Source organism: Haliotis rufescens, unplaced genomic scaffold, assembly GCF_023055435.1.
Source record: "Haliotis rufescens isolate VD_foot unplaced genomic scaffold, xgHalRufe1.0.p SCAF_19, whole genome shotgun sequence".
NCBI lineage: Eukaryota > Metazoa > Mollusca > Gastropoda > Lepetellida > Haliotidae > Haliotis > Haliotis rufescens.
The window spans coordinates 9,839,544-9,856,273 of record NW_025963879.1 but is presented as its reverse complement, the minus strand read 5'-3'; the positions used below and the strand labels follow the sequence as shown (position 1 = coordinate 9,856,273).

At 39.1% G+C, this 16,730-nt stretch overlaps 1 protein-coding gene across 1 annotated transcript in view; it reads right to left on the bottom strand.

The window, feature by feature from the left end:
• Positions 1-57: 57 nt before the first annotated feature.
• LOC124113334 (3-ketodihydrosphingosine reductase-like) overlaps positions 58-16,730 on the bottom strand; it is a 35,363-nt gene continuing 18,690 nt past the window's right edge. The window contains exons 5-10 of the mRNA XM_046473615.2: positions 10,212-10,307; positions 9,028-9,219; positions 3,169-3,252; positions 2,523-2,606; positions 2,007-2,108; positions 58-1,149 (exon numbers count right to left, since the gene is read on the bottom strand). Coding sequence (XP_046329571.1) covers positions 1,027-1,149; positions 2,007-2,108; positions 2,523-2,606; positions 3,169-3,252; positions 9,028-9,219; positions 10,212-10,307 — 681 coding nt within the window. The 3' untranslated portion in view covers positions 58-1,026. The remainder of the gene's footprint in view (positions 1,150-2,006; positions 2,109-2,522; positions 2,607-3,168; positions 3,253-9,027; positions 9,220-10,211; positions 10,308-16,730) is intronic.

Genomic DNA, 16,730 nt, shown 5'->3' with positions numbered 1-16,730 from the left:
AGGTGGTCCATGGCCAGAGACGAGTCTCCTCTACTGACTGACTGTTCACGCGGCACATAACAATCAAAAGAGATCTGTTTATTCCAGAAAGTGTACAAAAATATATGAGTCAAGCAATAGTCAAGATAATTACATAACCCACCCAGAAGAGGACCATTATCAAGTACAATATACACTGCATGGTCAAGCATTAATACATGCATTATCTATGGAATCTAATACAACCATTTTCTAAATGTGTAAGAAATAATGATGTTAACATCAATGAGTCAAGGCAATCAGGAGACAATACATTTGATGGATATCCATTAGGAATGCTTCCTATGGTGGCTAATTGTAGAAATATATTTGCGTTACATAATATATTAAGTTTCTCTAAAAAGATTCAAATACGAATGCAAGTTTGTTAAAGAAATATCTAAGGGATTTAGTTGTCATTTTTCTGTTTTCCAAGGCAACCCTTGATATTGTGAGGATTCTCATGATGAGTTCACCTATTACCACTGCTGGTAAGCTTCCTGGAGGGACATTGAGGAAGATAGAACAGTGACATTTTCTCCCATATTTTCAAGTAGTTAGGACAAGTTAATCTGGAACACATGGCGCATGATTCAATAGTATGAAGCAGATGTAAGACGAGTTGTTTGGCTCTCATCAGTGTTTTACTGGAAGCAAAATATGCCTTCCAATACTCATACAACTTTAAAATAGATGCACATAAGTTACGTTGTGATTCATGGGGGGTGAAATAAATGGCTATTTGAATCAATCTGTAACACTATATTGTAGATATCATGTTACATGTAACTTATATTTCTGTTCTGGTAATCAAAGTTCAGAATGTCAGTGGTTGATTTTCTTCATTCCAAAATCAAAATGCCCATCTAAAAGAGGCTTTGTAAGTGCAGGGACAAGACATAAGTAAATTTCATAGTGATATCCAAGAAGCTGTGTCTGTATCAGCTTGTGTGCAATGGAGGTGTTATGTAAGTCAGACATAGTGATATCCAAGTAGCTATGTCTGTATCAACTTGTCTTCTTCTCCTCGCCAGCTTTGTCCTCCCTCTCAGACTTACACTTACGACAGATTCGGTCGAAATAGTCTAGATAGAACAGTGAGATGACACGGAACAAACCCATTGTTGCTACCTGAAACACAAATATGAAAGTGTTGAGTAGTTGTCCCGAGAGGTGAACCGTAAGGAAATGGTGGATCTTCAGATAGCTCATCCCAGAAGTGGTGTCATAGGAAAGTGGTCTTAGATAGCTGAGCTGATCTGTTTCCTTATGTTATGTGGTTATTTATCATACATTATACAAAATCAGACAAAACATTTCCACAAAATTGTAACTGAATAGTTACTAAACACATTAAAAAATAGAGATCTACTGAACTTTTTGAAGTAGAGGAAACATCTTAAACTCATATCCAATAATGACCTCCCCTGTGTATACACAGACTCGGGTCATGAGGAGTGCCATGTGTAAAAACCTTGCATCTTATATTCTGGGGCCATGAGGCTGCATCGTGAATACTTCATGGAGGACACTACATTCCTAAATCACCCATGAATACATGATGCCACTTTGCGATGTAATAGCAACACATCTAGTTATAGTCAAGGATTGAAATGAGGCCATGTATAACTCAAGAAAGTCAACTTATCCCTACTCCATGCTTGAACTTTGAGCGAACCCTACTGTTGCCTGACACGGAAGCAATGAGGAGAGTAGAGGCCGCTAGGCTGGGGCACATGTTGCACGAGAAATACTGCGGATGTGATCTGAGTACTCATTGGTCTGGCTGGCTGGAGCCAGGCTGTGACTTGAAGCATTGGTTGAAAATTAATACACCACCAGGTTGACATGTATTCACTGATTCTTCATGACCATCAAACAGGAGATGCAGCTACATACATTGGTATGTATGTAATGAAGTTCCTTTTCATTTCTAAGCGGGAGGGCTCAGCTGCCTCACTGCTACATGTCATGTTGGTGTGACTGACCTGCTGTGTTGCTGCCATGATGGATGTGACTGGGGACATCCCACAGGTCAAGTTGGCCAGCATGTAGCCATCCAAACCCATGTAGCTGAAGAAACGACCTTGCTGCAATGAGAATATGACAATGGGCAAGTTTTAGAAACTAGCTGTGTCCTTGGGATCTTGTGGTTTTCAGCTGTAGTATTTGAACCTACTGCCCCCATTTAACATAAGGGCAAGAACCCCTTGTCTTCACACGGAACACTGTGTGGCCCTTGTTATTGGAATCACAGCATACTATAGAGAAGCTTATTGTTTGTTTGTTGGTCCAGCTGTCATAGCAATCTGTAAATAATGAAGTCTGGACCAGACAAACGAGTGACTTATAATATGAGCAACATCAGGAGTCTTTACAACAAGCATAGGTTACTTATGATGAATAGAAGAGGTTATTAATGAAACCTTCAAACTGAAATATATTTGTGTTTGATCAATTGATCAACATGTCACATTGGTGAACACAACAGTGTCATTGCTTACAATCGCATCCTTAATGACTGTTTGGGCAACATCTGTTGGCTGGAAGAGACCGGCAGTTTCTGATATCAATCGTGTTTCGGCAGGCTGTAAAAGATAGAAGATCTCAGCTGCTGCCCACCACCACAGATAGTCATACACGTTGCATAATACTGATATTCTTTTCTCTCTAAAACTACCTGTTATACTGTATTATCCTACAAAACATTGCTGAGACAAGTACAATTCAGTATATGAGCTTAAATTACCAGTATGACACATAATACAAATAATAACTCTTGACGAGGTTCACCAAAGATAGGATATCAAAAGTAATGATTCGTTTTGTTATACCAAAATTCACTTTAAAGTTTATGAAGCCTTTAAACTGTCCTCCGTTACATTACAGTACTGGCAAACCATGAAATGTAACTACCAGATGCCATCTCGTTTTCTTGCAGACAAGAGCCAATATTCATCACGTTATAGGTCAATACTGATCATGTTACGGGTCAATAGTTGATGTCAGTGTCAGTCACATGATTTGGGGGACTACATTTAAATGTGTTGTTTCATAACATGGTACAGATTACCCAATGAAATTGCAAGATTCTTAATAGAGGCATAACAAACACTTATGTTGACCAGTAACCAGAAACATGAACCAAACCTTAGATTTCTGTTCCTCTGCAAATCCTGGTGTGTCTGTGTCAGCTGGGAAGGCGAGTGTTACATACACATTGTAGGGCTTTAACTGAAACAAGGCTGTCCTTCAAACTCACTGTGTTTCCAAAAACATTACAAATATATGGCATGTGACACAAAGTCAATTCATCCCAATTTGTAACAAGAGGCCCATAGGGCCTGTATCACTCACCTGGGTATTTACGCAATCATGACAAAATAAACATTTGCATTGTACATGTATATAATACTGCAAATATTTCATAATTTTGACCCTGTCAGCATTTAAAAGGGGCTGATGGCAAATCTGACAGCATGAACGTGTATTTCTCTAGCTACAAATGTAGCATAAAGATCTGAACCGTTTCCATGTTATGATCCAGGATCTAAGTTTCAAGAGGCAAGGCTGCATCCCAGGGCGAGTCCTATTGGCATAAATGTATTATTCTCTTCATAACAAACAAATGTATACAAAGTCTCCGTTTATCATAGGGTGGGGATAATATCTGTTTACATGGTGTGGTCAAGGTTCTAACTCCTTTGGGAGTGCCAGACAGATGAACAGAAGGGCCAGTCCTGGTAGAATATAATTCCTCTCATTACATATGGTTATACGGTGATCTTAACTGTGTCAATCTAGGGATGCTTCCAATCAAATATTGTTGATATCTATATCTTAGTTCCAGAGAAGAAGTCGCTTAAAGCAATATAGCCAAATTACCCCTATTTGGCCCCACCCCTCAACCCCTGGTGGGGTAAGCCCCACATTTGTACAATTTTGAATCCCAACCACCTAGGGATGATTCCAGTCAAATTTTGTTAATTTCCTATTAGTGGTTCAGAAAAAGAAGTCGTTTGAATAAATTGTTGACGTGCGGAAGACGGACGGACGGATGGACGACGAACGGACGATGGACGCCACAGTGAGCTAACTAGGAGCAGCACAGGGCCTTTCCTTACAATACGAAGTTCAGAAACAGAAACCGATCAGAAGCAAAACTTTTTCTATAACCCCGCTACTATACTTGGGTGGTTTGCTTCGTTTGTTGTTTAAGGCCGCCCTCAGTAATATTCCAGCTATATGATGGCGGTCTGTAAATAATCGAGTCTGGACCAGACAGTCCAGTGATTAATATCATGTGCATTGATCCATGCAATTGGGATCAATGACATGCATCAACCAAGTCAACGAGCCTGACCACCCGATCCTGTGAGTCGCCACTTACTTTTACGGCAAGCATCGGTTGCTGATGACCTATTTTACCCCAGGTCTTCACGGGTCTGCTACTATACTATTAATTACTCAGAAATATTTCATAATGCCATCAGCATGATCCATATTAGAGTTGGTAGAAGCGTAGAGTTACCATTACACAATTACATGTCTTGTATACCATAGACAGGATGATGATCAGTGTTGGAGTGGGCAGAAGTGTAGTGTTACCATTACACAATAACATATCTTGTATACCATAGACAGGATGATGATCAGTGTGGGAGTGGGCAGGAGTGTAGTGTTACCATTACACAATTACATGTCTTGTATACCATAGACAGGATGATGATAAGTGTGGGAGTGGGCAGGAGCGTAGTGTTACCATTACACAATTACATGTCTTGTATACCATAGACAGGATGATGATAAGTGTGGGAGTGGGCAGGAGTGTAGTGTTACCATTACACAATTACATGTCTTGTATACCATAGACAGGATGATGATAAGTGTGGGAGTGGGCAGGAGCGTAGTGTTACCATTACACAATTACATGTCTTGTATACCATAGACAGGATGATGATAAGTGTGGGAGTGGGCAGGAGCGTAGTGTTACCATTACACAATTACATGTCTTGTATACCATAGACAGGATGATCATCAGTGTGGGAGTGGGTAGGAGTGTAGAGTTACCATTACACAATTACATGTCTTGCATACCATAGACAGGATGATGATCAGTGTTGGAGTGGGCAGAAGTGTAGTGTTACCATTACACAATTACATGTCTTGTATACCATAGACAGGATGATCATCAGTGTGGGAGTGGGCAGGAGGGTAGAGTTACCATTACACAATTACATGTCTTGTATACCATAGACAGGATGATGATAAGTGTGGGAGTGGGCAGGAGCGTAGTGTTACCATTACACAATTACATGTCTTGTATACCATAGACAGGATGATGATAAGTGTGGGAGTGGGCAGGAGTGTAGTGTTACCATTACACAATTACATGTCTTGTATACCATAGACAGGATGATGATAAGTGTGGGAGTGGGCAGGAGCGTAGTGTTACCATTACACAATTACATGTCTTGTATACCATAGACAGGATGATGATCAGTGTGGGAGTGGGTAGGAGCGTAGTGTTACCATTACACAATTACATGCCTTGTATACCATAGACAGGATGATGATCAGTGTGGGAGTGGGCAGGAGTGTAGTGTTACCATTACACAATTACATGTCTTGTTTACCATAGACAGGATGATGATCAGTGTTGGAGTGGGTAGGAGTGTAGAGTTACCATTACACAATTACATGTCTTGTATACCATAGACAGGATGATCATCAGTGTGGGAGTGGGCAGGAGGGTAGAGTTACCATTACACAATTACATGTCTTGTATACCATAGACAGGATGATGATCAGTGTGGGAGTGGGTAGGAGCGTAGTGTTACCATTACACAATTACATGCTTTGTATACCATAGACAGGATGATGATCAGTGTGGGAGTGGGCAGGAGTGTAGTGTTACTATTACACAATTACATGTCTTGTTTACCATAGACAGGATGATGATCAGTGTTGGAGTGGGTAGTAGTGTTTAGTTACCATTACACAATTACATATCTCGTATACCATAGACAGGATGATGATCAGTGTGGGAGTGGGCAGGAGTGTAGTGTTACCATTACACAATTACATATCTTGTATACCATAGACAGGATGATGATCAGTGTTGGAGTGGGCAGGAGTGTAGAGTTACCATTACACAATTACATGTCTTGTATACCATAGACAGGATGATGATCAGTGTTGGAGTGGGTAGGAGTGTAGAGTTACCATTACACAATTACATGTCTTGTATACCATGATGATCAGTGTGGGAGTGGGTAGGAGTGTAGAGTTACCATTACACAATTACATGTCTTGTATACCATGATGATCAGTGTTGGAGTGGCTAGGAGAGTAGAGTTACCATTACACAATTACATGTCTTGTATACCATAGACAGGATGATGATCAGTGTCGGAGTGGGTAGGAGTGTAGAGTTACCATTACACAATTACATGCCTAGTATACCATAGACAGGATGATGATAAGTGTTGGAGTGGGTAGGAGTGTAGAGTTACCATTACACAATTACATATCTTGTATACCATAGACAGGATGATGATCAGTGTGGGAGTGGGTAGGAGCGTAGTGTTACCATTACACAATTACATGTCTTGCATACCATAGACAGGATGATGATCAGTGTTGGAGTGGGTAGGAGTGTAGAGTTACTATTACACAATTACATGTCTTGTATACCATAGACAGGATGATGATCAGTGTTGGAGTGGGTAGGAGTGTAGAGTAACCATTACACAATTACATGTCTTGTATACCATAGACAGGATGATGATCAGTGTTGGAGTGGGTAGGAGTGTAGAGTAACCATTACACAATTACATGTCTTGTATACCATAGACAGGATGATGATCAGTGTTGGAGTGGCTAGGAGTGTAGAGTTACCATTACACAATTACATGTCTTGTATACCATGATGATCAGTGTGGGAGTGGGTAGGAGTGTAGGGTTACCATTACACAATTACATGTCTTGTATACCATGATGATCAGTGTGGGAGTGGGTAGGAGTGTAGGGTTACCATTACACAATTACATGTCTTGTATACCATAGACAGGATGATGATCAGTGTTGGAGTGGGTAGGAGTGTAGAGTTACCATTACACAATTACATGTCTTGTATACCATGATGATCAGTGTGGGAGTGGGTAGGAGTGTAGGGTTACCATTACACAATTACATGTCTTGTATACCATAGACAGGATGATGATCAGTGTTGGAGTGGGTAGGAGTGTAGAGTTACCATTACACAATTACATGTCTTGTATACCATGATGATCAGTGTTGGAGTGGCTAGGAGTGTAGAGTTACCATTACACAATTACATGTCTTGTATACCATAGACAGGATGATGATCAGTGTTGGAGTGGGTAGGAGTGTAGAGTAAACATTACACAATTACATGTTTTGTATACCATAGACAGGATGATGATCAGTGTTGGAGTGGGTAGGAGTGTAGAGTTATCATTACACAATTACATGTCTTGTATACCATGATGATCAGTGTGGGAGTGGGTAGGAGTGTAGAGTTACCATTACACAATTACATGTCTTGTATACCATGGACAGGATGATGATCAGTGTGGGAGTTGCTAGGAGTGTAGTGTTACCATTACACAATTACATATCTTGTATACCATAGACAGGATGATGATCAGTGTTGGAGTGGGTAGGAGTGTAGAGTTACCATTACACAATTACATGTCTTGTATACCATAGACAGGATGATGATCAGTGTTGGAGTGGGCAGGAGCGTAATGTTACCATTACACAATTACATGTCTTGTATACCATAGACAGGATGATGATCAGTGTTGGAGTGGGCAGGAGTGTAGAGTTACCATTACACAATTACATGTCTTGTATACCATAGACAGGATGATGATCAGTGTGGGAGTGGGCAGGAGTGTAGTGTTACCATTACACAATTACATGTCTTGTATACCATACACAGGATGATGATTAGTGTTGGAGTGGGTAGGAGTGTAGAGTTACCATTACACAATTACATGTCTTGTACACCATAGACAGGATGATGATCAGTGTTGGAGTGGGTAGGAGTGTAGTGTTACCATTACACAATTACATGTCTTGTATACCATAGACAGGATGATGATCAGTGTGGGAGTTGCTAGGAGTATAGTGTTACCATAACACACAATGACATGTCTTGTATACCATAGACAGGATGATGATCAGTGTTGGAGTGGGCAGGAGCGTAGAGTTACCATTACACAATTACATGTCTTGTATACCATAGACAGGATGATGATCAGTGTGGGAGTGGGCAGGAGTGTAGTGTTACCATTACACAATTACATGTCTTGTATACCATAGACAGGGTGATGATCAGTGTTGGAGTGGGTAGGAGTGTAGAGTTACCATTACACAATTACATGTCTTGTATACCATAGACAGGATGATGATCAGTGTTGGAGTGGGCAGGAGTGTAGTGTTACCATTACACAATTACATGTCTTGTATACCATAGACAGGATGATGATCCGTGTTGGAGTTGGTAGGAGTGTAGAGTTACCATTACACAATTACATGCCTTGTATACCATAATGATCAGTGTGAGAGTGGGAAGGTGCAAATATTAAAAACACCAACAGTTTTTTAATTTCTAAATGACAATGAGATACCACTGAATAAAACATTGTCTGATGTGGCCTTTGTACAATGTTCAGTAGAAAATGTTTTCAGCAAACTATACCTTACTGTGTCATATTTATTTGTTTCTTCTTGGAAAATATGGTTCTCAACAAAGAGAAAGACACAAGCAAGGATATTTCAAACACTTTCTGGCTTCTGCTCTGAAAACTATGCCAATCTTGCATCTCAGTGTATTAGAACTTCTTGCTTTGATAACAGCAAAATAATTCATTCTAAATTTTAATTTGAAAAAGCATGACATAAGAATTTGGCTGATGTGTTTTGACAGACTGATGAGACATTTCAATGTCAAGGGGATAAGAAGGTAAAGCAAGTTACCTCCATATGTAGTGACTCTGCCAGTCCTCTCAGTGCATACTTGGAGGCAGAGTATGCTGTGAACCCGAAGAGTCCAATCTGCCCAGCTTGTGATGACACAAACACAATACGACCTTTCTGACGCCGCTTCATCCCGGGGACAACAGCCTTGGTGGCATATACGCTACCCATGTAGTTGATATCAATCATCCTCTGAAATAGACAGGCCGATAATTGAGTCTGAACTAGATAAATAAGTTCTGGGTATAATAAGCTAACTTCCTTACCAGTAGGCATGAAGATACTCACTCAACCAATTCACAGCAACTGATCATTCAATTCATTCTATCGCCCTTTAGAAAAAAAGTATAGGTTACTGTGGACCTGCTCTAACCTAGAAGGGGGCAGTGGGGTAGCCTAGTGGTTAAAGCGTTCGCTCGTCATGCTGAAGACCTGGGTTCGATTCGCCACATGGGTCTAATGTGTGAAGCCCATTTGTGGTGTTGCCGGCTGTGACGTTGCTGGAATATTGATAAAAAGTGGCATCAAACTATACTCACTGTAACCTGGAAGCTCCAAAGGCCTGGCATTTTTGTATAAGATAATAATGGTCACAAAAAGCAAAAAAAATTAACAGCAGTTTTAATACAACAAATCACTATGAACATATTATGATACATGTAGTAAAGGCAGATTGTCATGCGATCATGCCTAAAATTAGCTCAGAATTGTGAGCAAATTTAAAGACATCACTGCTCGAATCACATTCACCAAATTTTGTTTTCCAAAGAGAAGTTGAAATTGTTGATGACCAGCTAAATGGGCATTTAAAGGCAAAGGCAATTGTTAATTCACACCCACATACATACTGAACATCAAACTGGATAATGATACATGTGTATGCAGAAACAGCTGAATAGTAGGCAAAACTGACATTGAATATGATTGTCATGGTGTCCATTTTGAAATTCAGACCAAAATATTGCAAACACTTCTTAGAAACCTCACACCTGGGATCATCCTCAAATAGTTTCAGCTTCATCAAGGGCCATGTTGTTTCAGAGGATATGGTGAGTTTATGTTAAAGTTTATGACAGACAGACAGGAGGAAAGTTGGAGACAGACAGCACCCCACATCATACGCTCACTTGAACAGAAAGGCATCCCATTCTTCCAGACATGTATTAATTGTGTCTTTCTTGTACCTTGAACTCCTCCACTGAGGTGTCTTCAAATGACCCACTGATGGACGTGCCTGCACAGTTGACCAGCAAGTGGACGGTTCCAAGCTGTTCCTCTGCCTGAAGGAAAAGACACATCTTACTAAACATACTTACCACACAATTCCCACATCTTACTGAGCATCGTTAGTACACAATTCACACATCTTACTGAACATAGTTACTATACAATTCCCACATCTTACTGAGCATCGTTAGTACACAATTCACACATCTTACTGAACATAGTTACTATACAATTCCCACATCTTACTGAACATTGTTACTACACAATTCACACATCTTACTAAACATCGTTAGTACACAATTCACACATCTTACTGAACATAGTTACTATACAATTCACACATCTTACTGAACATTGTTACTACACAATTCACACATCTTACTGAACATCGTTAGTACACAATTCACACATCTTACTGAACATAGTTACTATACAATTCACACATCTTACTGAGCATTGTTACTACACAATTCACACATCTTACTGAACATAGTTACTATACAATTCAGACATCTTACTGAACATAGTTACTACACAATTCACACATCTTACTGAACATTGTTAGTACACAATTCACAAATCTTACTGAACATCGTTACTACACAATTAACACATATTACTGAGCATTGTTACTACACAATTCACAAATCTTACTGAACATTGTTACTACACAATTCACACATCTTACTGAACATTGTTACTACAAAATTCACACATCTTACTGGACATTGTTACTACACAATTCACACATCTTACTGAACATTGTTACTACACAATTCACACATCTTACTGAACACCGTTACTACACAATTCACACATCTTACTGAACATTGTTACAACACAATTCACACATCTTACTGAATTTCTTTTTTTCTCCAAAATACTGAATCCGCTAGAGGGGGGTGCGCATTATACATGGGTGCACACTATACTCAAGAAAATATGGTACTCATGATTGCAAACAAGCTAGGAAGGCAAGGAAAAATGCTCAACACTATTTCTGTCGACATCCTGTGGTCCATAATTTGAATGAATATAAAATCTTAAATGGTAAAGCCAGACAAACATTTAAACAAAATAAACACCTATCTTGGCATAACTATGTTACAAAAATAAATTCACGGACACCAAAGGATGGAACATGATCCAAAAGATCAAAGGTAAGGGTTCCAAATCAAGCATCCACCATCTTAAAAATGGGGATGAATTGCTTACAGATAGTTCAGATATTGCTAATAAACTGGGAGAAACTTTCACAACACATTATTCCTCAACTAACTATGTATCTAAATTTAAAAAATACCAACAGAAGCAGGAAAAGACAAAAATTAATTTTACATCAGATAATGGAGAAGATGACAATGAAATATTTTCCATTCATGAGCTCCATACTGCCCTTGGGCAAGCTCGTGATACTGCTACAGGAGCTGATAACATACATTATCAAATCATGAAACTTTTACTGGAACCTTGTTTAGAAACTCTTTTGTTACTATTTGACGATATTTGGACATCTGTTAAGTTTCCTTCATCATGGCATGATGCCATAGTTGTTCCCATACCAAAACTGGGACGGGATCATACTGGTACCTCAAATTATAGAACCATTTCATTAACAAGCTGCATTTGCAAAACCATGGAACGCATGGTCAATAATAGATTGACATGGTACTTAGAATCCAATAATTTAATAACAAATATTCAAAGTGGTTTTCGGAAAAATCGCAGTAGAGTCATTCGTTAAGAATGCCATTGTGAACAAACAACATGCAGTATCTATCTTTTTCAATCTAGAAAAGGCATATCACTCTGCATGGAAGCACGGTATTTAAAAAAGATTTACACAATTTTGGATTGCGAGGCCTCAATTTATATCCAACTTTTTAACAGATAGACAATTTCAAGTTCGCGTGGGTTCTACCCTGTCTGATCATTATAATCAGGACCAGGCAGTCCCCAAGGCAGTATTTTGTCTGTCTCTCTGTTTAGTATTGAACTAAATAGTTTCTCTAAAGTTTTAAATGAATAACTTGAAGGATCACTTTTTGTGGATGATTTGAACATATCTTGTCGTGGTAAAAATATGCAAACTATCGAAGGACAACTGCAATTATGTTTACATAAATTTTCTAAATCTAAAACATATTGTATTCACATTTGTAGGAAATACAAACCTCATAGAGACCCAGAATTAGTTTTGGGTGGCAATCCTATTAAGGTTGTCAATGAGGCAAAGTTCTTGGGTATAATGTTTGACAGACATTTGACATTTTTACCTCACATCAAACATTTAAAAAATAGATGCCTGAAGGCCCTAGACTTGCTGAAAGTCGTGGGTGGGGAATCAGAAAACTCTACTCCACCTGCACTCATAACTGATTTGCTCAAAAATAGATTAGGGCTCCATTGTCTATGGTGGAGCCTGTAAAAGTAATTTGAAAATACTCGATACCATTCCTCATGAAGGCCTGAGGCTTTGCCTAGGTGCCTTCAGAACTTCTCCCATTAACAGTCTGTATGTAGAGACTAAAATTAGCATTGCAATATATCATAAAACTATATATTCCAATCCATCTAATCCTGCATATGAATGTGTTTTTCACACTTCTTATGAGGATTTGTATGGAAAAAAACATCGCTTATTCCACCACTTGGAATAAGAATAAAACCTGCCATTTCTGATGCAAACATTAACTTTACAGATATATTTGTCTTCTCCTCCGTGGCAGTTCATAAAGCCACAGGTCAATCTGACGTTAACCAACCTAAAGAAATCAGATACAAATCAGCTACTTTATCAGCAAAAATATAAAGAATTAAGAGGCACCTATAATCCTGACAAGTCTCTATTTACAGACGGATCCAAAGACGGTGGTGCAGTTACTAGTAGTCAGTTGGCAAGGGGTGAAAAACAAGATTTTCGTTCCCACATTTCCCTGTATACCTTAAACCTTGTCTATTGTATAAAGGAGGTATCTGTACACAATTGTCATTGGGTAGTAAGCTTGCAAGTGTGTGCAGGAATTTTCAGGGGGTCAAAATTGCATAAATTGAAGGAAAAATGCATACTTTGACAAAATTGGCTGTAACATTTTCATTAAGTCATTAAATTATCCAAATTAAGTCTTTGATTACAGGTAATAGGTTCGGTTATCTGAATTTGGCAAACATTTTGTTTCATTTAACTGTTATTCTAATTCTCAGTGGAAACTTTGGTAAAAATCATGTTTTTTTACTTCATTTTCAAATCTTGTGAGTAGGTAAAACACTAATTCCATTGAATTGTGACAATAAAACCACTATAACTGGGTATTAAAATCTGCCTTAACCATTGTACTATCCTATACAAAAAACAAAATGAAAATATATTACATAGGGGTTGAGATATTGTATACAATGTTACCCCACCCCCCAAAAACCAATTTTGATGAAAATTGCTTATTGAGTTATGGTGGTAGATGATGTTGCTGTAGTGGATGAGTGGGATAATTGCAACAATGCCTAAACACACCAAAATAGTAAACTCAGAAAGAAAAATTATGTTTCAAGTTTTTCTGTGAGCATTTATGGTGGCCATCTTGAATTTCAAGATGGCCGCCATTTTGACCTGTTTTTAAAAACAAGATCTTATATAGTTCTTCAACATGGTCATGTAATATATCATATGAAAGCTTTTTACATTGTCTTTTCAATGATGTACATTATTCACTGACTCCTGTGGTAAATTGACCCCCAACAATGAAAAAAGGAAATATTGAAAGCTAATTTCTCTCGTGACTTCAACCCATACCCAAATTTAGATTTATATTGAAATGGACATATTTTCACTCAAAATTGTAGATATACAGCACTTTAGTTCTACAACATGGTCATGTAATATATCATTTGGAAGCTTTTTTACATTGTCTTTTTAATGATGTACCTTATTCACTGACTTCTGTGGTAATCTTATCCCCCAATAATACAACAAATGATATATCGAAAGCTAATTTCTCTAGCAACACCAACCAACCTCCAAAGTCGTATTTTAATAAAATGGACATCGTTTCACTCACAAATTGTAGATAAATTGCACTTTTGTCTGAGCATTTCACTAGTTTATCGTTCGAGTGAAAAAAACCATGAGAATACTTGAGTATTATGAAGTATTAAAGATTACATCACAGAGTCAAGGGCTGTGAAATAATGTCACCTCTAGTCACCGTCAGAGTCCATCTCTTCTGGAAAGGTAGGTAAGTTGTTTCTGTTTAGGCATGACATAGCACAACTGCATCCAAGGGAACATGTTCTTGGCGCAGCAACACCTGGATGAGGAGCATCTGCCTGTTGTGCATTTACATGTGAGCAATTCTAGACACAGTGCTGGCATTCGTTTCTGGCTCATTGGGATGGTTTCTATGACATCCTCAGTAGATGACCACCTATACTCTTCTGGTGGTGGAATGTCAGCCTTTCCTTTGTGTGCAGAACACCACGTGATGCACTGGTGCTGACATCTGAGTAGAGGTTGTGTGGTGGGAGTTCCTCTAGGTCTCCAACTCTGTGGAACATGTCAGCTGTAAGTGTATTAATGCTAGTTCCAGTCGATGCTGGATTGTACACTTTGACAACAAATGTTTCTGTCTTTTTCATGTTGAAGGCACCAGTTTCTTCTGTTGGTTAGAACAAATCTGATTGTGCGATAAATATGTTCCAGGTCGACTTCTTGCCATTACCACTGAACTGGCTTGTTGTGTCACAACCATGACCGCATGGAATGCTGGTAGAGTTGCTACAACATCTTGAGTGAGAGATTGATGTACATCATCAACTTGTATGAATAGTAGGTCCTTTGCAGTACCTGTACCCACCTATATCTGATTTGGTAGATTTGGTATCGCTGCAGATTGATCTAAGGAAGATATTACATCATCATGGTATGAATCGAGGTGACAAGCTTTTGTCAGAGTTCACTGACAATCGATTGGCGGATAATGCTAAGAGTATTCATGACAAAATATCAGAAGTGTGTCCAACAGTACATGTTCCGCACTGTACATCATGCAGATATCAAAGAAGTCAACTCAAACCAATACCTTTAAGCAAGGAAGACAACGTTTCAGAAGGTTGCTGAGTGCCACCCTCAGTGGAATAGAAGTAAACGTACCACATCTTCTAACACATGAGCTGTCCCAGACCCCACCTTCCCTGGCAACAACAGATGGCCTACTTTGTACAACAAAGCTGCATTATCACATTTGCTTGCAGATTCTCATGGTACCATCAACTGATGACACATAATGCATTGTTATTTCTGGCATGGCTCTTGTACAGGTTATAGGCAAACCAAGCAAAGCTAGGCCCTTTGGAGATTTGGCTGATGTTTTCAATTGGAATGTGCTGAAGAACTTCGGTGAAACTTGTACTTAAGTCGATGATGTCTTTGACCAATATGTTGCAAAGTCAGTAAAATCTGCAACTCGGACAAAAAGAGGTGATCGATCAAAGAAAACTTGAAGAATAATAGATAAATGAGACATCCTTCTGCTGGCTACATTGTCCAGTTTTATTGAAATGAACAAGCAAAATTTGATACAATTCTTGACCACATAATTGCACACACAGGCACAGCATCTCCATCATAATCATCAAATCATCATCATTGCAGGTGGATTAAGCAGCCCAATTACAGCAGTATCTTCCATAGATCAATCTGAAGCAATGCCAAATCTACTGTCAACACATAAAGAGGCAGCTACACGAATGGTGATCAATGTCATGGATGCCTCCTGCAATGGATACGACCACAGTGTCATTAACAGCTGAGACACTGATGTTAGAGTACAGTTGACGCATCATAAACATCGTTTTCTGCTCAGATATGAATGGGTGCATATCAGTTGATGATGTACATCAATCTCTCATTCTCTCAGATATTGTAGCAGCTCTACCAGCATTCCATGCGGTCACAGGTTGTGGACCTGGAACATATTTATCGCACAACCATATTTGTTGCAACCAACAGAAAAAACTGGTGCCTTCAACATGAAAGAGACAGACTCACTTGTCATCAAAGTGTACAATCCAGCATCGACTGCAAGTAGCATTAATACACTTACAGCTGACATGTTCCACAGAGTTGGAGACCTAGAGGAACTCCTACCACACAACCTCTACTCAGATGTCAACACATTTGCATCACGTGGTGTTCCGCACACAAAGGACATTCCACCACCAGAAGGGTATAGGTGGATGTCTACAGACGATGTCACAGAACCCATCCCAATGACCCAGGAATGAATGCCAGCACTGTGTCTAGAATTGCTCACCTGTAAATGCACAACAGGCAGATGCTCCTCATTCAGGTGTAGCTGCGCCAAGAACATCATGGGATATTCCCATGGATGCAGTTGTGCTATGTCATGCCTAAACAGAAACAATTTAACTTACCTACCTCTCCAGATGCGACGGACTCTGACGGTGACATTATTTCACAT